We start from the raw sequence: 22,928 nt of genomic DNA on the forward strand, positions 1-22,928 counted from the left end.
TCCTAATTCTGCTCGAATGGAAGAATGTCTGTATAAATTACAACAATAGATTTGAACAGGCATAAATGGCGCTTGGGGTTTTTATTTTTTGGGGAGGAGGGAGTGGGGTGGGATGGCATAGTAGGAATGCGTGTAGGAAGTACAGAACAGCACTTCCTTCATTTGATATAATTTCAGAGAGGTACAAAGACACTTTCCGCCGCAGCCCGGAGCTAACGCTCAAGCTCCTCAGCCGCGGTGCAGAACTCCCCAGGAACGCCCAACTGTCTTCCGGTCCACCCCCATCTCCCTCGGGGACCACAGGCCCTCGGCCGCTCTTCCTCCTTGGGCCGGCACCCGCCATTTTCCGCCGGCTCCCGCTCCCGTCAGAGCCAAAGGAGCCCTCTTGTAGCCGTGCCTGCCCGCCCTGGGGTGCGCGCAGTCCCTTCCGGCCGCGTTCCAGCTGTGCTCCCCTTCCCAGGAGGCGCCAGGCGCCGCTCAGCACCGCCCCTCTCCCGCCGGGGAGGGAGGGCTGGGCTGACGGAGCGGGGCGGCCGCCATCAGGCACCTCCCATAACGGTTGCGACGCTCGGCGCCAAAATTTGATCCTGCCGGGGATCGGGGAGCGGACCCGGACGGGGGGGAGCGAGTGAGGCACTGGCATCGAGGAGCAGCTTTGGACGGGGGTGAGCGAGTGAGGGACCGGGGAGGGAAGCAGGACTGCCCGCGGCCGATTTAGCATCAGAGCCGGCAGGGAGGGCTCGCTGGAGCAGGATCACGGGCGGGGCCGCGGGGGCAGCGCGATGAAGGCGGCAGGGTTGTGGATGGGGCTGTGATGGGTCCTTGTTCGCGGTGCCTCAAAGCCGAGGCTGCCGCTTCTCTGGGATTTGCCCCTCGCGGGCGGTGTGGCTGAACAGGTACAGCAATTCTGCAAGCGGGAAAGGGAGGTTTTGCCGGGTTCTGAAACACCCGGGGCTTTTCTTCCCCTTCTCTTACGGCCTCTTCCCCTTCGCTTTCCGACAAACCGTGGTTTTGCCGCGAGTCTATACCTAAGTGTCGTGATAAACTTTGTGTAAAGTCCCTTAGAAATGCTGAAGTACAGTTGGGATACTGCCTGGATCTGTGGTTTACTTGGCTTTTTTCGTTTATAAATGCATGATATATTTGTTGTAATAGGCATGTGTTCTTTCCATTTTCTCAGGTATAGTTGTTTGTTTGGCAGTATGATTCATTTGATTTTTTTTTTTCTTTACTCAGAAGTATATAGGATTATAATCTGGATACCTTTCTCAGTGCTTCACAGAGGAATACTTTTGCGTGGAATACTTTTTAGGAACATTGAGAAGATGTACATTAAGTCAATTGTTCTTGAAGGTTTTAAATCCTATGCTCAGAGGACGGAAATTAATGACTTTGACCAGTTATTCAATGCCATTACTGGCTTGAATGGTAGTGGCAAATCCAATATCTTGGACTCCATCTGTTTTGTGCTGGGAATCAACAATCTGTCACAGGTAAAGAGAGGGACATTTAAGAGAAGTCTTTCTTCTGTTAGCAACTTTTCATGTCACTCTAGTGAGTAACCTCCCACGGAAGACCTGAAGTGGTACTTCTTTGCAAGAAATAATTCCGTTATTTAAATTTTTCATTGCATTAATCTGGGTCTCATTGTTGTTCAGTCTTACATTAAGGTTGAGTTACAGCTGCATCCACGTACCACACAGTTACACAAAGTATGTGGCTTAAAACAATAGATTAGAAATAACCACTTAAAAGTTAACAACTTCAAGCCAAAGGTCATTTTTACATCTACAGACACTAATTTACTAATTTGTAATAAATGTTTTCAATTCTGGATTGAGTCTTAAAATCTGCTACCTGGTTCATCAGAAAAAAATTTAAAAGTGGTTTTCATGCGATGCCTGCTATTTAAGAGATAATATATCTGCTCTATTTTCACTAAAAAATATGTGCTTTGACATCAGTTTTAATCTCTGTCTGAAGATGAGTTTTAAATTTGCTTTCTTTCCCATCCCTACCTTCCCCCAGTTGTAGACAAAGCCAGCAGGCCTTCAAGGAACACTTTCTGCATCATTTTCCTGTGAACTGCATTGTGAAAAATAAGTGTTTGTTAAATAAATTTACTGTCAGCTGGCTTTTTTTACAAATGTATTCAGTGTTTGTCAGGAGCCTCATGCAGAAGCAGTTATATCTGGATAAGTAAAACTAGACTGGTGCACGCTGTTTGTGGTTTTACAATGATAGCACCTTGCAGCTCTCATGTGCCAGTTCACATGAACTCATAAATATGCAGCTAGATCTTTGGGGTTTTTTTGTTAATTTCTCCAAAACCTACAGTAGTACAATTAAAATGTTAATTTCTTTCAAAGAAGTATTTATCTCTTCCCTGGACTTAGGTGCGAGCTTCCAACTTGCACGATCTAGTTTATAAGAGTGGGCAAGCTGGAATTACAAAGGCAACCGTGTCTATTAACTTTGATAATTCAAACAAAAGTCAAAGTCCACTGGGATTTGAAGCTAATGATGAGATCACTGTGACTAGGCAGGTAAGTCTTTAATATCTGTATTTTTTCATAACCTATTTACATTTTTACCATGCTTATGAGTGGTCAGGGGAAAAAAAGGGTGATTTTCTGAGTTTCTGCAGTAGAGGCAAGGTTTCTATGTTGCTTCTATAGTGTAGTTAGTTACACAAACTACCAGTGTACGAGCTAGAAGTCTTCATAAAGCAAGTTAAAATTTTCTACCTTGCGGCTTTTTCTGCTTTCATATCTTTCCTCTTAATATCGGAACTCTGTGTTAAATTTGGCCTCCAACAAAGGAACCTTTATTTTTCTGGTGAAGATGTTGGTGTTTTGGTTTTTGATTACTTTTTGATTGTTTGGTTTTTTAAAAGTAGAGTTTTTGGAAAGTTTCTTGACAATATTGTCCTCAATGACTAATCTTTCTTATATTTTAGTTAAATATTTTAAGTATCAAACAAGTTATGTTTTGATGTTCTGCATAGTTTGCACATACATACGTATGCAAAGATATAACAGGTGTGATTTGCTCGTATTTTTTATTCGTCATTGCAGTTTATATTCTCACAACACCTAGCAGATTTTTCATCTTTGTTCTCTAGGTTGTTGTGGGAGGTAGAAGTAAGTATCTTATCAATGGTGTAAATGCTGCCAACAGTCATGTGCAGGATCTCTTCTGTTCCGTTGGACTCAATGTCAATAATCCTCACTTCCTCATTATGCAGGTATTGTGTGCACCTTTATAAAATTCAGAAAGAGTAGAACTTGCACTAAATTTAAGATGAGGTGATAGTGAGAAACCACTTAATTTCCTAATCAGAGTGGCATCTTATCAAGAAAAAATGAATTCTGTTAAGTCGTTAATATTTCCAGTACAGCGTAGTTTGACCCTAAAACACATCTTGTAGCACAAGACCTCATGTAGCCCTCCTGTTAGCAAAACTTTCCCAAAGTATGTTCTCATTTTATTTTCTATTTTTTTTCTCCTTAACAGATAGGTATTGCTTTTATAAATATTATAAAATGGTGGGTTTTATTTGCTATTATTTGTGCTCTATGTTAGACAGCATCTTGAATGAAGTTATGTACCTTCTTAAGTCACAATTATCAAAAGGAAGTTGACAAATTGCAAAGACTGTAAGGGACTAGGCAAATCCCTGAAATATTTGCAAGGAATAATAAAACAGAGCAAGATTTATTGTTTGAAATGTAACTGTCCCAAGTGGATGTTAAAGATGGGAACAGTTTTGTATGTACTCTCTTTCTACCTGTTATGTATGAGCTACATGACCAATAAAGCTGGTTTATGATTCGGAGCTTATTCAACATCAGCAACCCAGTAAGACTCTAGGAAAAATATTTTAATTACTCCTTTAAGATGTAATAAGAACTGTGGAGGATTAGCCTAAGATACAATGTAAGGGCCACTTCAAGTATATTACCTGAAAGTGTGACTTATTTGAACTTTGAAGAGCAAAACAATTAAGTAAACTAGATTATTGTTGTAGCAAAAAAAATTTTTAAACTACTTGAACTTGTAATACAATGTATAAAAGTGAATGCAGGTTTGAGGTTTTGGTTTTTCTTTTTACTACTTCATGATACACAACCACTGATCTTGATTTATCTTTCTGTCACCAGGGACAAATTACCAAAGTTTTAAATATGAAGCCACCAGAGGTAGGAAAGTTGTGGGAGTGTTTTTGTCTGAAGTTTTACTGAACTGATTTGAATTATAAGAATCTATATGTTGGGAGGGGGACAACAAAAATAAATTTGGAGGGAAATGAGTTACTCGGTTTACTTGAACCAACCTAACATTAGAAGAAACATCAAAGTTTTTTGCATTGCTTTATTTTAGATTTTAGCTATGATTGAAGAAGCAGCTGGAACTAGGATGTATGAGTGCAAGAAAATAACTGTCCAGAAAACCATAGAGAAGAAGGAATCCAAACTGAAAAACATTCAAATGGTACTATGTGTTGTAAAGTAGACTTTCTTTCATGTTTGTTAAAGGTTACTGAACAACTAGTTCAATGTTGACTTTGTACAATGTTCTAGAATATTTCGTTTCTGCACCTGGAACTAGATATCCATGCCTAGACATGTTTAAATTTTAGAGTTCAGTAAAATCAAAATATAAATCTTCTGTTATGTGTTTCAGGTCTTAAATGAGGAGATCAGTCCAACTTTACAGAAACTGAAAGAGGTATGGAAAAATTAGAAGGGTGGTAGGGTAGGTCCTTCAAGTACTGAAAAAATACTTTCACAACTACCCTGAACCACTAAGTTTTGACTAAAACAATAGTATGTTTTCAAGCACTGCAGAGTCTTGTAAGGGAAAGAATTTTGTCATATTTCCAGATACAGAGAATGTGACATTTTGGACTTCCAGGAAATCCTAGAGAGAGAAGGAAGAAAACAAGAGAACTAGATAAAAATAGATTTAAATTTTTCTTAGTTCTTAAAAAACTAAATCAAGTGGTATTTCTGGTGTGCAATCAGTTATATGAATATTATTTTTATATGAATATTATTTTAGCTGAGAATAACATGAAGAATCCATCCTCTCATCCTCTTACTTACAAATACTGATGTATTTGTATTTATACTGATGTTTAGAAGTGCTTAAAAGATTTCTGTAGTAGTCTTATGTAACTTGGTTTTTCTATCAAAATTTAGAGGGTTTATTTTTTGTGTGTTTTTTTGTGTGTTTTTTTTTTATTTTTTTTTTGTGTGTGTGTGTGTGTGTGTCTCTCTTCAGGAACGAGCATCCTACCTAGAATACCAAAAAATAGTACGAGAAGTAGAACATTTAAGCCGTTTTTGTGTAGCTTATCAGTTTGTTCTGGCTGAAGAAACAAAGGTATCCTCCACTGATATGCTGAAGGAAATGCAATCTAATGTCAAGAAGTTTCAGGAATCAAGGGCTGAAATTGAACAGAAGTTAAAACAGCTTAATGAAGACATAGCGGATATGGAAAAGGAAAAGGACAAGGTAAATGAAAACAGAGTTGTACTCCTCTGAATACCTGCATACCAAGAATTTTAAGATACTGGAATTATTTTTATAGATAATATACCGTTGAATTTTTATCTTCTGGTGTGTAGCTTAGGTTATGCATTGTTTATTGTCGGTTTTATCTAGAAGACATCCATTTAAAGTTGTTTGTTTTTTTTTGTCTGAAATGCAAATGAAAAATAACTGAAGCATAAAACCTGTTTGACTTCATGTTTTTACTCTATGCATTCAACAGTAAGTTTTGCCAGAGGCTTTTTTCTCCCTTTTTGTTGATGCCTCAAAAGAAAAGTAAGCAAGGTTTTGTTGGCAGTAATCAGTATTGACTTCGATTTTGGGGGCAGTAAATTTAATGACATACAGGATGGCCCATAGAGTCTTTGGATGTCTAAATCCACCTTCTATACAGGGACAGTGTCCCATCTTATGGAGTGGTGTGGGTCTTCAATAATACATTCTAGTTAAGTTGGATTTCAGAGGTGGAGATGGTCTGACCTTTTGTATTGGAGACTACTGCCTGCCTGGTCAGATTTCCTTCTACAAAAAGCTCTGAACAGAAGACGAAGTATTACAAATACTGCGTTGGTGTCACAGGCTAAATTAAATTTCCTTTATTACTGATTGTAGGAAGTTGGTGGTAAACTCCATGAACTAGAAGCTACTCTTTCAGCAAATCAAAGAGTTAATACAAAAGCACGAAGTGCTCTTGATCTCAAGAAGCAAAACTTAAAAGGTGAAGAGGTTAAGCATAAGGAATTGGTAACACGTATGCAGAAGGTAAGATATTTATATATATATTATATATATTTATATATAATTTTCTTTACATACTAAATTAATTCAGATTGTGGGAATAGCTGGTTTTTTCTTTCCTGTTATGGTATAAAGAATCCTGTGATTGGCAAGAATTACATTAAAGCAGAGACAAATGTTAAGGGCATTGTTTAATTTGTTCAGCATAAGTAGTAGGTTCTCTTTGGAAAAAGATATGTTGTAAATACAAATAAAGTGCAACTCCTCATGGTTCCAGATTTTCTCTTAAGCTCAGCAGAGGTCTCTGTAGCTTCAAACTATTATGCTTTCTGGACATTTACTCTTAATGTTAAATAGGAAATCTCTGCCTTGCATATTTTTGACAATCAATGTTTTGTTATGCAGGAGGATCATTTTTTTAGATATTAGGAAGAGAGAGATAATTCTCCTAGTTCCTGGGCAGTTGTTACTACTTCCTGCATTTCATCTCTCTGTAGATATTCAGTACACTCATGGGGCAAGTAACACATTTGAAAACATACAAAGACATATTGCAAGATCACAAAATCTGACAAAGGGTCATAGATATTTAGTTGATGAAACTACTTGTTGCTCCTCAGCTAAACAACATGAATTTTAAAGTAATAGACTCAAGTTCTCTTAAGTTCTCTTTTTTTTTTTTGTTTTGTTTTGTTTTGCTGAAGGATTCTAAAGCATTAGTGTCAAAGGAGAAAGAAGTAAAGAATCTAGAGAAAGAACTAAATGTTTTATTGGAAGAAAGTGAAAAAGATGCACGTGCTTTAGCTGCAGCACAACAGCATTTTAATGCTGTATCTGCTGGCCTGTCCAGCAATAAGGATGGTGAAGAAGCTACTCTTTCAGGACAGATGATGATCTGCAAAAATGAAATTAGCCAAGCACTAACAGATGCTAAACAGGTAAGAAAAACCTCTGCCTGTGTCAGACCTGCCTTCATGCTTTTGAAAATTGAAAGATCAACGAAAAAAGGTGCAGAATATCTATGCAAGATATTTTATATTTTGGCATATGCATTAAACGAACTTTTTGATAAAATATAAACTAAATATCCTTGCACAGGAAAATACTGTAGCATTGCTGCAAGGAAGTATTAGAAACTGGCATTTGAGATATAAAGGATTCACTGTACTCAAATGATCAATAGTATTGAATAGGAAAAAATGAGGACTGTTGTTCATGGTGTACAATCAAAGAGATTTTGGCAGTTAAACTTAATGGAATCAAAATAAAGATGCCTGTGATTTTGAAATGGAGAGTTTAGAAGAAACTATTTTCTCCTTAGTTAAATTGTATGCTCATCACGTGACTGAGATGATGCTTGATTTGTCTTAAGATAGAAGATCTCTGCTGTGGTAGTTCTGATAGTGGAGTTTAAATTTCCAAAGTTCACTTTCCTTGTCTCACTTACAGAGAAATTCTTCTCCATAGAGTAATAAGGACAGCTATATCCCACCTTAAATTAGTTTGTTTCTTCTCAGAGTTTATTCATGTTCTAATATGTTACCATAGTTAAATACAAGACCTGTGGTTTTGTTTCCAAATAACCTGTGCCATTATTTTCAAAAGCCAAGGCTGGTTTTTGTCATATCTGCAACCAGTGGAAAATTTCATAAATTTCACGGGCAGCTTGATAGTGCAAGTGTTTTAAATTTGCACCTGCAAGTTTGTCTTTGAAGATCTGGTTCCATATTTGCTTACTTCTTACAGGCTCAAATGAAATTGAATTATGCACAAAAAGAATTAAAGGCAAAAGAAGCTGATGTTAAAAAGATGGATGAAGGCTACAAGAAAGACCGAAATACATTCGAAGCTGTCGAAAAAATGAAAATAACCCTAGAGAAGCAAATGAAGGAGCTGAACTATTCAGGTCTGTACAGACTTCTGATGCATAATTTTGGGGCAATCTGCAAAGGAGTATGGAAGTGTCATGAGTTGACCCTGATTTGATGCCAGGTGTTTGCCAAAGGTGTTCTGTCACACCCCTTCTTAACTAGACAGAGGAGTGTCTTTGTTTGAAAAGACAGGAGTCTGTGAAGGAAGGCAAGGGCCTCCCATGAAATGGAAAATGTAAACCCCCTCCCTCCAAACTACCACAATTTCAAAATAAAAAGGCTCTCAGGCAAAGATATGGGAATGGGAATAACAGTTATTTACTAGGAAAAAAAATAAATTAGAAAAAAAAAAAGTAATTAGTACAAATGAAACTACTCATAGAGTCAGAAACTTGACTCCCTGAGGAGTCACGGTGTTAGTGATAGTCCAGTTAAATGGTGGTTGCTCCTTCTGCTCCTGGAGTGGCAGATGAAATGCTGCTGAAGCGATGATCCAGTAGAAGGGTGTAGTTTTCTCTGAAGGTCTGGTGATAGAGTAGATGGGCCTGGTCTTCCTCTGGGAATCCAGTGAAGAGGCTGAGTTGCTGTCTCAAGAAATGCTGATTTTGTGCAGGTAGGGATGCTTGGCTCCTCCCTCTGGGTAGAGCATCTCACAATGGGATGATGTAACTTTATCAGTCATGCAGTGAGCCATTCAATGGCCCATTAACAGAAGACATCTCCCCGGCGGGAGACATTGTTCTTGGAAAAGATAAGAAAGCTGCCCAACAGATGGCAAATAGAATATATGCTTATCTTACAAGCCAGGACAAGGAGATGATATACTGCAAAAGCTCATGGGTTGAGATGAGGACAGGGAGAGATCACTTGACAAATACTGTCATGGGCAAAATAGACTTTTGACTTGGGGAAATCAATTTAACTTAATTTCCCAGGCTCTATTTTGTTTCTGATTTTCTGTACCTCCTCTCCATGAGTGGTGCAGGGAGATAGGGAATGGGGGCTGCAGTCAGTTCCTCAGATGTTGTCTCTGCCCCTCCTTCCTGCTCAGGGTCACTCTCACTCACACCCTTCCCCTGCTCCACCATGGGGTTTTTCCTCGAGGGAGGCAGTCCTCCTTGAATTTCTCAACTGTGAATCCTTCTCATGGCCTCCAGCACGGGTCCCTTTCATGGAGTGCAGTCCCTCAGAAACAGGCTACTGCAGTGTGGGTCCCCTTGGGGGTCACACATCCTGCCAGTAAACCTGCTCCAGCATGGGCTCATCTGTTCATGGGTCTGCAGATCCTGACAGGACCCTGCTCCAGTGTTGGTTTCCACAGGCTACAGGTGGATACACTGTGGACCTCCATGATCCGTGTTGCTACCTCAGCATGGTTTGCACCAGAGGCTGCAGGAGAATCTCAGTTCCAGTGCTTGGAGCACCTCCTCCCTGTCCTTCACTGGCCTTGGTATCTGCAGGACTGTTCCCCTCACATATTGTCACTCCTCTTTCCAGCCACTGCAGATAGGTTTGGCCTTTTTTCCCCCTTCCATAATATGTTATTCCAGAGGTTTCACTACCATCAGTGATGATCTTGGCCTTGGCCGGTGGCAGGTCTGTCTTGGAGCTGGCTGGAGGATGCAGAAACAAAGGAAAACAAAATAATTTATTCTCTGCTTCCCATCAGGAATTAGAAGGCATTGTTCAGCCACTTCCTGTGAAGTAGGACCTCAGTATGCTGTTTTGGAAGGCTGTTTTGGAAGACAAAGGCCTTAATAATAGATGCTCCCTTCCCTCATCCTTTCTCTTAGCTTTTACTGATGAGCACACCTTCATAATAGTACGGAATACCTGTTGGACCCCATATCCTGTCTATGTCCCCTCCCAACCTGTTGCCCACTCACAGCCTACTGGCTTTTGGAAGAGGGACTGGAGGGACAGCCTTGGTGCTGTGCCACCATTCTTAGCAGTAGCCAAAACTGTATTACATCTATGCTTTTTCAGTAGAAACACAAAGAACAGCACTATGAGAGCTGCTGTTGGACATCTCACCCAACTCCTGTGCAGGAGGGAAATAAAAAATCAAGTACACTGCTTTCATGCATAAATTCCTCTGATGTAAACTCTGCAAACTCTTAAACTTTCACAGACAGCAGCTTAAAATAATTTGATTATATCAACGTTGGGCTGAACATTTTGAAGTTTGATGGCACAATTAAATTCCAGCTAAAATTTATATGGTAAAAGATACCAAGACCCCTATTACTTCCTGGGTTTCTGTACCTAAAACACTACTTAGAGTTTGTTTCTTATGCCAGGTAACATTTGTTTCAGACACTACTGTTAGCTGATATTCCAGATTAACCTTTAGTTACTTAACTCTTTAAGCTTTTTCTTTGCATGTTTGGTGTCATGATGGTATTAATTTATTTAGTCTGAAAATTTACAGATAATTTAAAAAAGTCTTCTCTACATATATGTAGATAAGCAGTGTAGGATACCAATTTTTAAGCTAATAGGTTTCTCTGTTCTGGATATATGTCTACTGTTTGTGTTCAACTCTGAAGAAGAAAAAGGAGAAGCCCTCCTAGCAAAAAAGAAGGCATTGATTTCTGATATCAGCCGGCTAAGAGAACTGAGTGAAAATTTAATGGCAAAATTTCCTCATCTACAGTTTACATACAAGTAAGATCTCAGTGTGATCCTGAAAGATGTTTCAAAGGGCTTTTGGGGGCCTTTTACCACATAATTCTACCAATGTCTTAGCTTTTGCTGTCTTTTTCTTACTGCCAGTGAATAATCACTGTCTTACCCATGCTGCAAAGTGAAGGGGAATGTGAGAGGAAAAGTCAGGAGATTTTATAATCTTATCTAAGTCACAAGAATTTAAAAGTTTTGTCTGATGGTGTTTCCAAGTCATAAGTTCAGTAGCTAAAGCCATACAATTCAAAGGTCTAAACTGGGAAATATGTAATCATTGATTCCTGCCTGTGGACAGAAGTCGACTTGCTTTTTGGAGGTCAACTCCAGCCAAATATCTGTATTCCCAGGTTTAATTTTTTGTGTAATAGGCTGAACACACTCCTATAGCTGTGGTAATAACAGAGCCCATTGGAAAAATCCATTGAAAAAATATGGAAATAAATCAGGAATTACATTCTTTTAATGACTATGTAACTGAATCATATGTAACTGACGCTTTATTGTTGAATCTCTTCCTGTGGAGTATTTAATTTAGCCATTTTTTCGTGGGGTTCTTTTTCTGACAGAATTTAGAATTGCTTATACAAGAACAATAAACATCATGGGTTTTAAATATAAATTTTTTAAGGATGTGTGAGAGAAAAACAAACATGATTCGCAGTCATAATTTATATTTATTTTAAGACATCCAGAAAAAAATTGGAATCCAAACCATGTGAAAGGCCCTGTTGTGTCTCTTATCACCGTGAAAGATCTATCCAATGCCAAAGCCCTGGAAGCGGTGGCTGGAGGGAAACTCTATAACATTATTGTGGACACAGAAGTAAGTTTATTTCATTAGTACAGAACTCTAAATTCTGAGATGCGGTTGTATGATTTGGGTTGGCAAGCATGTGCCTTGTTACTGAATGCTTGAGAGGGGTTTGGACCCTATACATGTTTTAATTGGGTCAAGAAAGGCATGCATAGTTGATGGCAACAATGTGTTCTTCTTCCAATGCCCTGTTGTCTTACTTTACAAAATTACTTGTGTACTCAAGGTATGCTTTGTAACTATATTTCATTTGAGGTTACTGGCAAAAAGCTTTTAGAGAAGGGTGAACTAAAGCATCGATACACCATCATTCCCTTAAACAAAATTTCAGCCAGGTGTGTTCAAGAAGACATAGTCAAGTTGGCCCAAAGCCTGGTATGTAAATAAATACACTCTTTACCCTATATTGCTTCTGTCCCATTTTAATTTTATTTCTGTACTAAGAACTTGAGATTCTTAATGGTTATTATAATAGGAATTTGCACTGGGTTTGAGGATGTATTGATTTTGTTTTTCTTTGTGTCCTTTCAATTTTGTGAGGTTTAAATGGGTATTAATTATTCCACTTGTAACTGAAATAGTTTTAAAATGTGATGATACTTTTGGAAGAGTTATTATCAACAAAAGACAGAAATTAAATTTAAAACTTTTTATAACTTAAGGCATACTAATTGCATTTTGTTTGATTTCTAGGCTGGGCATGCTAACTTGCATTTAGCCCTTTCTCTAATTGGATACGAATCTGAACTGCAGAAAGCAATGGAATACGTCTTTGGAACAACACTGGTCTGTAATAACATGGATAATGCTAAGAAAGTGACTTTCGACAAAAGGATAATGACACGAAGTGTTACTCTTGATGGAGATGTGTTTGATCCCCAAGGAACTCTGCATGGAGGCAATTGCTGGTTCTATTCATATAATACTAATAATATTGTGTCTGTTAATATGTTTACTGCTCTTGCATATTTTTTATAAAAATTTACAGTAACCTTTTTACTTAGATACATACTGGAAATAATGTATTTGAGCTAAAGTTGTCTTCAGCTGAAATAATATTAATTAGTTTAAGAAAAAATTGATTACAAACTTCACATAAAGTAATTTAGATTTTAAATACTTAAATCTTATTAGCCTGTATAATCCTCTTGGAAGCAGAAGTGCTTGGAATTCAAGCACTTTTTGAAGTAATTCATCATTGGTTTGCGATAATTTCATAAATTATGGAAAGCTAGCTGTTTGCGTAAGATATGCATGTGTAGTATTCAAAGACTGCAGAACTATGTTCTGTTAACAGATGAGGTAGTCTTTCTTTCCTGAAAACTCTAGCTTTAGCCTAGCTAAAGTTGTTTCTCAACTAAAATAAATCATCAGCCTGCCTCATTATTAATGTTTAGAATTTGCAATTACCAGTGGTGAATCCACTGGTCTAATTCCAATCAGCCTGGCTTTTAAATTTTTTCATTGAACAGGTGCATCCTCACAGGCTGCACCAATATTGTCTAAACTTCAAGAAATGAAAGATGTTGAAATAGAACTCAAGAAAAAGGAATCTGAACTTGGAGCTGTAGAGAATGAGTTGGCAAGCTTGAAGACGGTTGCTGAAAGGTAAGGTTTACACTATACAATGTGTATAATTTCTCTTAATGTGACTGAGTAAATTTAATGTAATGAGTTCTTTTGGGAGGCCATAGGCCTTTTGAGAATGTAATATGCAGAAAGTAATTTCCTTCCTTTCCCTCCTCCCAATATAATTAGTAAGTTCAGTAATCAAAAAGCAAATTCAGTTTTTTAAAAAACACATACAAAACCATTTTGTTTTGGATAATACAGAGCAAGGAAAAAAAAAAAAAGGGTACACATTGGTATCTAATTGAAATTGGCTGAATTTTCATTAAGTCCATTGAAGAATGGATCTGTTCCAGATATATTTTTAACACCTGTACAGAATTCCAATTTGTGGTCAGTCTAATTTTTCTCACAAGAAAATAAAAAGATGTTAAAAACAACTATCTGAGTGATACTGCTGTAAGCATTTAAATTAAATAATATTAAGTATATTTGATTTTCAGCTACTCAGTTACTGAATACCATATTAAAAGATGGAACAAAAAAAAATGTTTAGTCAGTTCTGCAAAAATGCCATAAGGAAATAGCATTGCATAACATGCTACCTACCAGCTGGATTTATTTTGAGCTGCAGTAGACTTCCAGAAATATCACCAAGAAGAGGAAGGAACTTCTGCTTTTAATATCTTTTCTTTAATTCTTCGCCCTAACATCTGTCATGATGCCAATTGGGAAAAAAGTTACATTTGTTTTAATAGGTCAGATCAGGGCTAAATAGCAGAAGCTACATATATAATAACTTACATGCCTATAAACCTCACAATTATTATTAAAGCAATTATGTCAGATTTTCATTCATTTAAGCTTATTTGCTGTACTGTCATCACTGTATCTCACGTGAGAAATGGAATATAGATATTCATCTACTTACTTCAGCTTTGAAAGTGAGATGCTGGGTACCCTTCCATATAGCAATGTGTGTCACTACTGTCTCCAAAGGTATCAGCAACTGAAGCAGCAATGGGAGATGAAGTCTGAGGAAGCAGAGCTACTGCACAAGAGGCTTTGTCAAAGTGCTTACCACAAACAAGAGGAAGAGCTGACTGCCCTGAAGAAAACCATTGGTGACAAATGTGTTCTTACTGTTACCTGAAAACTTAATTGCTGAGAATGAGATGGATATCAGGCTGTTTGAGTTACACATTCTTTATTTAAGAAAGAAGTACTTTTCACTTTAAAAATAATAGCTTTATATTTTAGAACACGTAACAAGCACAGAATCACAGTATACTTGCATAGAGCTGATTCACTTAAAGATGGTCATTCTCGTGTAGTAAAGGTTATACTCTTATTGAATGTTTTTTATATACTTTGTAATAAAGGAAAATATGTCTTTGCAGGAAAATTTAAAAATTGATTTAATCCCATATTTGTGTAATTGTTTTTTTCAAGCCATCTGTTTCTGTAGATACTTAAAGTTAGTAATATAGTTTGCATAACAAGAAAGCATTGGAAAGAAATAGTGTTTCATATAGCTAAGGAAAGACAAAATTGCACAAAATGCACCAACGAGTAAAACTTCTAAAAAATGGCCAGAAGTGATACATATCTCGATGTTGTATTCCAGGGATGCAATGATATCTTGTTAGATAGCCATCTGATTAATTACTTCTTGATCCTGTGACTTGACATTCTTCCCTCTATCAAAAAAAATGGTCATCTTTTCATAATGGCTGTTTGGTCCCCTACCAATAACTGATAGCAAAAGCACACAGTCTTAGAATAATCATTGAAATATCTGACTTCAGCAACTAGTGAGTGCTCAAACACTTATTTCCTGTTGGGGGCAGAGATTTATTTCAGTTGGCATTTAGGGTGTAAATTTAAAGATGAGAACAGCGATCAATCTCAGTACTCTACTTCTTGATTCAGCATCTTGTGAAGAGACATTAAACAAAACTGAAGAGACCAAAAAGAAAGCAGAAAAAAAATACAAGGAATTAGAGAATAAAATCAAAAATGCAGAAGCAGAATGTCTAAAAGAGCGGAAAGATGCGGAGCAGAAACTAGACAATGCCAAGAAAAAGGCAGACACTTCAAGCAAAAAAATAAAAGACATGCAGCAGGTAAAACTTCACTTCTGTTGGCAGTTCTCTTAATGTTAAAAGTGGCTGCAAAAATTAGAACGTATGATTTTTCTGAGGTTTTAATACTCTCAGTTTTGGGACTTAATATATTACTGTGCTGAGGTTTTTTGTATTTTCTTTCTTTATTTTGTGGGATTGCAGTCTTGCTCAAGAATGGGTGTGTTAATCTTCTACAGCATTTACTAAATCAAACTGAATCTTAATTCTTTCCATTTAAGTATAACTAATAAATTGAAAAACATCTCTTTAGGAAGTCAAAGCTTTAGTTCTGGAACTTGAAGAACTGAAACAAGAGCAGGCCTCCTATAAACAACAGATAACAGCTGCAGAGGAAGCAATCAAATCCTACCAGGATCAAGTTGATGCTCTGGTGGCTGAAGTGGCTAAAACAGAGGTAAAAGTGAATAAATACTGGGTTTCATTATCCATTTTGATCTTACTCTGTGTGATCCTCTGATCCTCACTTTATAATGTGTATTTTTTTCTGCAGATTCACTTACTACACTCAATCAGCCTAGGTAGTGTTTTTTCTTTTTGCTTCACTTTCACATGTGATTTTTTTCTTCTTGCTGTGTCAGTTCTAATGAGGCTTTAATGCCAGTGTTAAAAGAGGCCAATAAATGTCTGCTGATTTGCTTTTTCAGGAATCTGTAGAAAAAGCACAGAAGGAGCTTGCCAAGCAAAAGGAAGTAATTGCATTACATGATAATGCAATTAAAGATAAATCTGCAGAGATGGTAAAATACAGAGAACAAAATAATGAATTACAGCTTAAGGTTAAAGAATTAGAACACAGCATCACCAAACGTCAACAAGAGGCTGCTGATGCTGGTGCCAAGGTATTTTTAAATTGTGCTTTTCTTTACATTGTGACCAAGAATGGTTATTCCCTTGCCACATGCAAAGGAAATAGCCCTTTTCTTTTAAGCACTGTCATATTTGCAGCTCTCAATGTAAAATTTTTATTGGAGGAAGAGGGAGTGGAAATTGTACATTGTAAAAGAGATTATCTGTATGGACTAACAGGGAGTAGATCATGGTGAGAAAGTGATCAGTAAGAACATTCTGACTGTATGGACAAATTAGATAACTAATTAAAGAAAGTAATTCCAAGATGTAGTGACATTGGTATAGCTCAGATGTAGAAAAAAATGTGCTTGAAGTACGTAAGTAAGATGTACATGAAAGCTACCTTAAATGCTTTGTTTGTCCACAGTGAAGGAAATCACACAAAGCATTGTAAAGATATGTACCTTTGCTGCATTGGGGTAGAAGAATTAATGTGGTAATTTCAGAATATAGGTGGGGTTTTTTTTTTTTGTTTGTTTGTTTTAATTTTTAGTTCACATTTGAGAAGGGTGAGGAAAAAGCCTCAACATAACTTTTTGTTTAAAGGTGGCCAAAATGTTGAAAGAATATAAGTGGATAGCTTCAGACAAACCACTCTTTGGCCAGCCAAACACAGCCTATGATTTCAAAAGTTGCAACCCTAAAGAAGCAAGTGAGAAGCTGCAGAAATTGCAGGAGCATAAAGAGAAGATGGGAAGGAATGTGAACATGAGAGCTATGAACATGCTTTCTGATGCAGAGGAAAGGGTAAACATTCTATGCTTTAATCTATAAAGATTGAGCAGGCTGGTCATATGGTATATATACAATACATACCGATATATAAAATGTAGCTTTATGTTTTCATGTGCTCTATTTCTCAATGCACCAAAAATAAAACTAAACCTTTTGCTGGTTCTTTCATACTAATCTTACATTCACTGGCGCGCCAGGTTTTTACGTTACTCATATTCGTGACTTTGGATGGTAAAAAATACTATTTTAATCCTTCCTACCCCAGTTCATCCTAAACTGAAGCATTAGCAAGCTTTGTGATGTCCATTAGAGTATCTGAGATCTAAACACTGAATTAAAAGTTGCAGACCGAAAATATATTCATCTTAAAGCTTGATGGTGTAGCAAGGTTGTCTTGAATTAATCTGTATTTTCAGGCTATTCCAGGATTTTCTGAAAACTGCCCACTGATTTTATCCTTCAGCTTCTCCAGTACTGTTTCTTCCATCAGCCTCCAGAACTATCCTTTCTTCTATGGAAAAGCAAATGAAACATGATTAACTTGGGAAGTGCAACTTTTAGAGCAATGTCATCCTTCCCCCTTGCTGATTGTTGAAAATTCTGATGCTTTAATTTGCAAATAATCCCAAAATTTACATCCCTCATGCAGCTAAATGAATGCACTGGATTTTAATCTTGTGGTTAATTACTATTTCATTGCTACACAATGATACAGTGAAGCTGTAAGATTAGCACAAAATGCATTTGAGCACAAAGTTCATTGAAATCAATCTTTTCTTCTCCTTGCACCAGTACAATGACTTAATGAAGAAAAAAAGAATTGTAGAGAATGACAAGATAAAAATTCTCGCAGTTATTGAAGAGCTTGACATGAAGAAAAAACAAGCTTTAGATATTGCTTGGAAAAAGGTATGACACTTGAAATTTATCTTCATGGTTTAGCTGAGAATCATATTTACCTTAGATTACTGTTTTGCATATTTCCTTAGGAAAAAAAGTCTATTTTCAGAACTAATATCCCTGACCTATATTTAAAAATAACCACTTTATTTCTCCTGTTTATTCCCACTTTTGAGAATAAGACATGAATTCTTTGAGAATTGTAAAGGTCCATTTAAACCTGAAAAACTACTTTCTCATTCCCTTTTAGGGTCCACAAACATTTCATGAGGTTAAGGCATATTGAAATACAGCCAAGTTTTATTTTTGGTGTTTTTTCTTTTCTTAAACCAGTATCTTACTAGAGTAAAAATTTTCTGCTACTATGTTGCCCTCTACAGTGCGAGGCTGTGGACCTGGGGTACTGCTTCTGTTACTGTCAGGATACATAATACTGGGGTAGAGCAATGTCTGATTTATGTTTCTGTTACCTAGGCACTCTGCCTTTTTACCAGGTCTCTCATATAATGAATTATAACAAAAGTATAAAATTATCCCTTTCTACATGGAAATCTTCTGACACTTTATTTTCTGCTGTACCAGCAGAACTTGTGTTTTTTGGCCTTTGAGAAAATTGATTTTAACCAAGATTAAATTGCACATAGATGAAGTATCTATTTAAATATTAATTATCCTGCCTGTACTTAGAATATCACTGACAAAGTGGTACCTTTTTCATTGTAAAAATTGTGTTTGGCAGAAATTAGTGAGCTGTAATGCAAAAGCATCATGCATGGCGGAATAAGAGTGTTTTTGGTTAAATTCCTAAACCTAGGAAATTTTAATCTACATTTACAAAGTTGCATCCCATCCCATACCTGGACATTGCTTAAGTAAACCTGGGAAGAAGAAGAGTAGGGAGGATGCCAGCATATATGTCTTACATGGTGCTTGTACTTTTAGTAGTCCATTAATTGAAATGGAAATTACAATTTGCCAGTTTATAAATCTGAGTTAGGGCCATAATAATTTCCCTGGCTGATAGCATAAAGAAGCCTTCCAATATGTCTTTCATTGGATCCTTCTAAAATGCTTAGTATGAGGTGTCATATATCCTTTGGTGTTGCTTCTCTCTTCAGTACAGAAAAAGTAAAAGCTAATGTTTTCTCACTGTCCTGTATGTGACATGGGAAGTCACCATGTTGAACTGGGAAAGATGTCTCGAGTGTTGTGCTGCTCATCACTAAGTTTTTCACTCTTTGTGCTCTTGATCCCAGAGCACACTTATACATCTTTTGTGGTCTGACTTCTAGGTCAATGAAGACTTTGGTTCCATTTTCTCAACACTCCTACCTGGAGCCAGAGCTATGCTAGCACCCTGTAAAAGTAACAATGTCTTTGTTGGTATGGAGTTCAGAGTTGGCTTAGGAAAGACCTGGAAGGAAAACTTAACAGAACTTAGTGGAGGACAAAGGTTGGTGAATTAATTTATTTTCCATTGTCATTTTGTATGTAATTGATATGTCTAACTAATTAAAGTTCTGAAAAGCAAAAAATGAATCTTTTCCTTGTCAAGTCAGGGACTCTGCTTCCTTCCAAATGGGCTCAATATTGGAAGCGCTATTACTATATTCTGACTTAGAACAATGCTTTACTTAGTATAAGATAACAAACAAGATTTTACTCCCGTCACACAGAAGTGGCGAAAAAAAAGAATTGAATGGCGAGAAAACCACCATTTAGTACTACCACTACGTTAGGTAGTACTAACGTAACCTTGAATTAAATGCTCCTCTCCTTGACTTGTAACCACAAAAATCTATATAGGCAAGTATTTCCCTGGTATAAAGGTAGTGTCATGGCAACAGTTTCCTTCTCCAGTGTTTATGGCTACTGTGTAGGGCATGTGCTTCTTTGCAACTTCTAAGGAAAAAAAAGGTCTTTACAAGCTGAAAACCAGAAACAGAATTTGGGAAGAGGTGAGACAGAGATACAGAACTCTGTCATATTCTGTCCTAAGGACAGAATACTTGAAGAACAAGATGTGGAAAAACACTGCAAAACTCAGAACTGGAAATTGAACAACAGCATAATTTCAAATATCATCACCCAACTAATGTGATCTTCCAATAAGAAGAAGTAATATTTGCTGTTTCTGACAGAAGACTTCATGTTTTGAAATGGGGAAACTACCATTCCATCTCTTCAGAACCATAGCAGTAATGTGTTTTTGAGGGACTATTTTAGAATCATAGAAACATTTAGGTTGGACAAACTCTCTTAAGATCATCAAGTTCAACCATTAACTGCCAGGTCCACCATTAAACCATGTCATTAAACCCCACATCTACATATCCTTCTAAATCTCTCCATGAGTGCTGACTCAAGCACTTCCATGGGCTGAGTTGCCCATTCAAATCCTTGATAACCATTTCAGTGAAGAAATTTTTCGTGATATCCAGTCTAAACCTACCCTGATGTAACTTAAGGCCATTTTCCCTTGGCCTGTCTTGTTACCTGGGAGAAGAGGCCAATCCCCACCTGGTTACACCTTCCTTTCTGTGGAGAGCAATAAGGCCCCTCCTGGGCCCCCTTCTCTCCAGGCTAAACAACACCAGTACCTGCTCCTCATCAGACTTGTGATCCAGGCCCTTTACCACCTTCATTGCCTTTCAACAACTGTTTTCAAAAGCCAGAGCCCATCAGATAAGACTAAATCATAATTTTCTTGTCTCCATACTAGATCATTGGTGGCCTTATCCTTGATATTAGCCATGCTCCTCTTCAGGCCTGCCCCAGTTTACATCTTGGATGAAGTGGATGCAGCCCTTGATCTGTCTCATACCCAGAATATTGGGCAGATGCTTCAAACTCATTTCAGACACTCTCAGGTATGATCTTGAAATTATTGTGGTAATAGAATGGTTCGGATTGGAAGGGGCCTTAAAGACCATCTAGATCAATCCCCTGACCACGGGCAGGGACACCTTCCACCAGGCCAGATTGCTAAGAGTTCCATTATTTACAAAGGCAGTTTGGCACTGACGACTCTGAACTGTTTACCCCTTTTATTCTATGGATGTGTGTTGTATTTCTGAGTTGTTTCAACTGAAAGCTAGACTGATAACGGCAGTTGTGAAACTTGAATGTTGTTGCTGCACTGCTTAAAATGGAGCAAGAGGGAGGAGTATCTGTGGTACGCTCAATTTCAGGCATGATAACATCCTGAATTCTTTTTCCTAGAGATATTTAACTTGAGGTTCAAGATATTTCATGTTGACCCTATTGAAATAAGTCAGGCAGTACTGGAAAGGATCTCTGTATCATTGTGACCTGCACATGAAAAAAAGGCAGTACCTGTCTCTATTTGATGTAAGGACTTGACCATTCCAAATTATGTAAGGGGAACAAGTATTGCAAAATTATTTGAGTAGTATCTTTTGACTAGGTAAGATCCTAGGTACGAATCTACTAGGGAAGATTCTTTCATAATTAGTGGCACAGTTATTTCTGTGTTTTATTCCAACACAAACAGGCATCCTGCATTGTGGACTGTATCCCAGGCCAGCTGCTGGGATATGGACACGAGTGTCATTAGCTGCAGAAAAAGTGGGTTTACATGAAAGAAGTGGGTTTACAGAAAAAGTGGGACCTGTGTAGCACAGGTCCCTCTGTTGGGACCTCTTGGGCCTTGGTTAGTTTTAAATACTTTTTTAAGATTATTACTGAGGTATTAGCCAAATTAAGGAAAAGGAGTCCTCTCTTTGGAAGCCTTTTCTAGTGTTGTTTGGACAGCAACATTTATTTTAAGTGTTTCTGGTTTGTTTTAGTTTATTGTGGTGTCCTTGAAGGATGGGATGTTCAACAATGCAAATGTCCTCTACAAGACCAGGTTTGTGGATGGTGTATCCACTATTGCAAGATACAGTCAAACTCAAAGGAGGAAAAAAAGAGACTGCCTGCAAGAAACCTCCAAAAAAAAAAATTTTATGGAGAACAGTATGAGAAGCATTGGACCTGCAGAGTTGGGAAGCACTGGTCTTGTACAAGTCTAGTAACAAGTTAAATGTTCCCTGTTGCTTCCTTATGTTTTTATAATGTGTTTTAATGTGTTAGTTCATATCTGCATTCTATTAAGAACTGAAATTAATACAAAATAGTCTGTAACAGCCTGTTCTATTAAGTAAGCTGGAAAATTTTGATCTTTATGGTGTGCCATAATTCCTGTCATTTCTCTGTAACATTTACACAAAAATGTATATAAGCAGTAGCTTTGTAAACTTAAAGCCTTTAGATGAGGAAAAGCTGATTCAACTACCAGTGTTCTATTCAGAAGACCTATTGCAAAGTGTAGTAACAGTCTTCCTTGCCTGTTGTCAAATTCCACAGAAAAGTGTCATTGGTATGTAATTGTTTGTTAGGGAGAAAAGCAGTCCTCAACAACTAATTCCCAAGCTGTTTTTACAATTTTTAGTTGTTTTTATTAAAGATAAAATATAACACAACCTGGTTGTGTGTGTGCTTTCCTTCCTCAAAGTTTGAGGAATTGAACCCTTTCTCAGTTTTCACATTCTTACCTGAATGTAGCCTGCTGCTTTCACTGGCCAGAAATGTCTATGGGCCTTAAGTCCAAACCAGCTTTATCATAGCACTGTAGACTAGGTCTCTGCTCACCACAGTACAGGACCCATGCATGATCTCTGTATGGTGGGTGTATGGTCTGACAGGATTTCCCTTGCCAGATGATGCTTCTGCCACTTGGTGAGGTTTGTGTGCTGTCCTCTGCTTACCTCATTTGTGTCCCTTCTTTTTCTTCCTTTCTGAATACTGTTTAGAAAAGTACATCTAACTGAGGTAGCACTGGGGGGAAATGTGTGCATGTCTGGAACAATTTGGAAATATTTAAGTTCTTGAATATTATTTTAGTAAGTTTTCAATCTCATGGCCTCATCTACCATGTATATATAACACATACAAGACTGTATATATCATAAATGCAAAAGAATGTGTCTGTAATACAGACACATGTCCTAACCCTGCCTGGTTTCAGGAGACCAAGCTATGGGCTCAAAAACACACAGTCCC

At 37.4% G+C, this 22,928-nt stretch overlaps 1 protein-coding gene across 3 annotated transcripts; it reads left to right on the forward strand.

Moving 5' to 3' along the window:
• The first annotated feature begins 79 nt into the window (after nt 1-79).
• SMC2 (structural maintenance of chromosomes 2) lies at nt 80-22,348 on the forward strand. Of its 3 annotated transcripts, none has more exons than XM_053968907.1 (25): nt 80-665; nt 1,237-1,493; nt 2,397-2,546; nt 3,125-3,247; nt 4,164-4,202; nt 4,384-4,494; nt 4,687-4,731; nt 5,287-5,520; nt 6,169-6,318; nt 6,999-7,232; nt 8,041-8,200; nt 10,715-10,832; nt 11,535-11,673; nt 11,920-12,039; nt 12,358-12,562; nt 13,137-13,272; nt 14,233-14,357; nt 15,166-15,359; nt 15,631-15,774; nt 16,025-16,219; nt 16,776-16,976; nt 17,757-17,873; nt 19,157-19,317; nt 20,587-20,734; nt 21,674-22,348. In XM_053968907.1, exons 2-25 carry the CDS (start codon nt 1,326-1,328, stop codon nt 21,896-21,898), a joined length of 3,642 nt encoding a protein of 1,213 aa, XP_053824882.1. In that variant the 5' UTR covers nt 80-665; nt 1,237-1,325; the 3' UTR covers nt 21,899-22,348. The 3 variants fall into 3 exon arrangements, with proteins under 3 accessions (XP_053824882.1, XP_053824883.1, XP_053824884.1); XM_053968908.1 differs by having other exon boundaries at nt 1,240-1,493; XM_053968909.1 differs by lacking the exon at nt 11,920-12,039.
• The last annotated feature ends 580 nt before the right edge of the window (nt 22,349-22,928 follow it).

The sequence above is a fragment of the Vidua chalybeata genome, chromosome Z, assembly GCF_026979565.1.
Source record: "Vidua chalybeata isolate OUT-0048 chromosome Z, bVidCha1 merged haplotype, whole genome shotgun sequence".
NCBI classification, from domain to species: domain Eukaryota; kingdom Metazoa; phylum Chordata; class Aves; order Passeriformes; family Viduidae; genus Vidua; species Vidua chalybeata.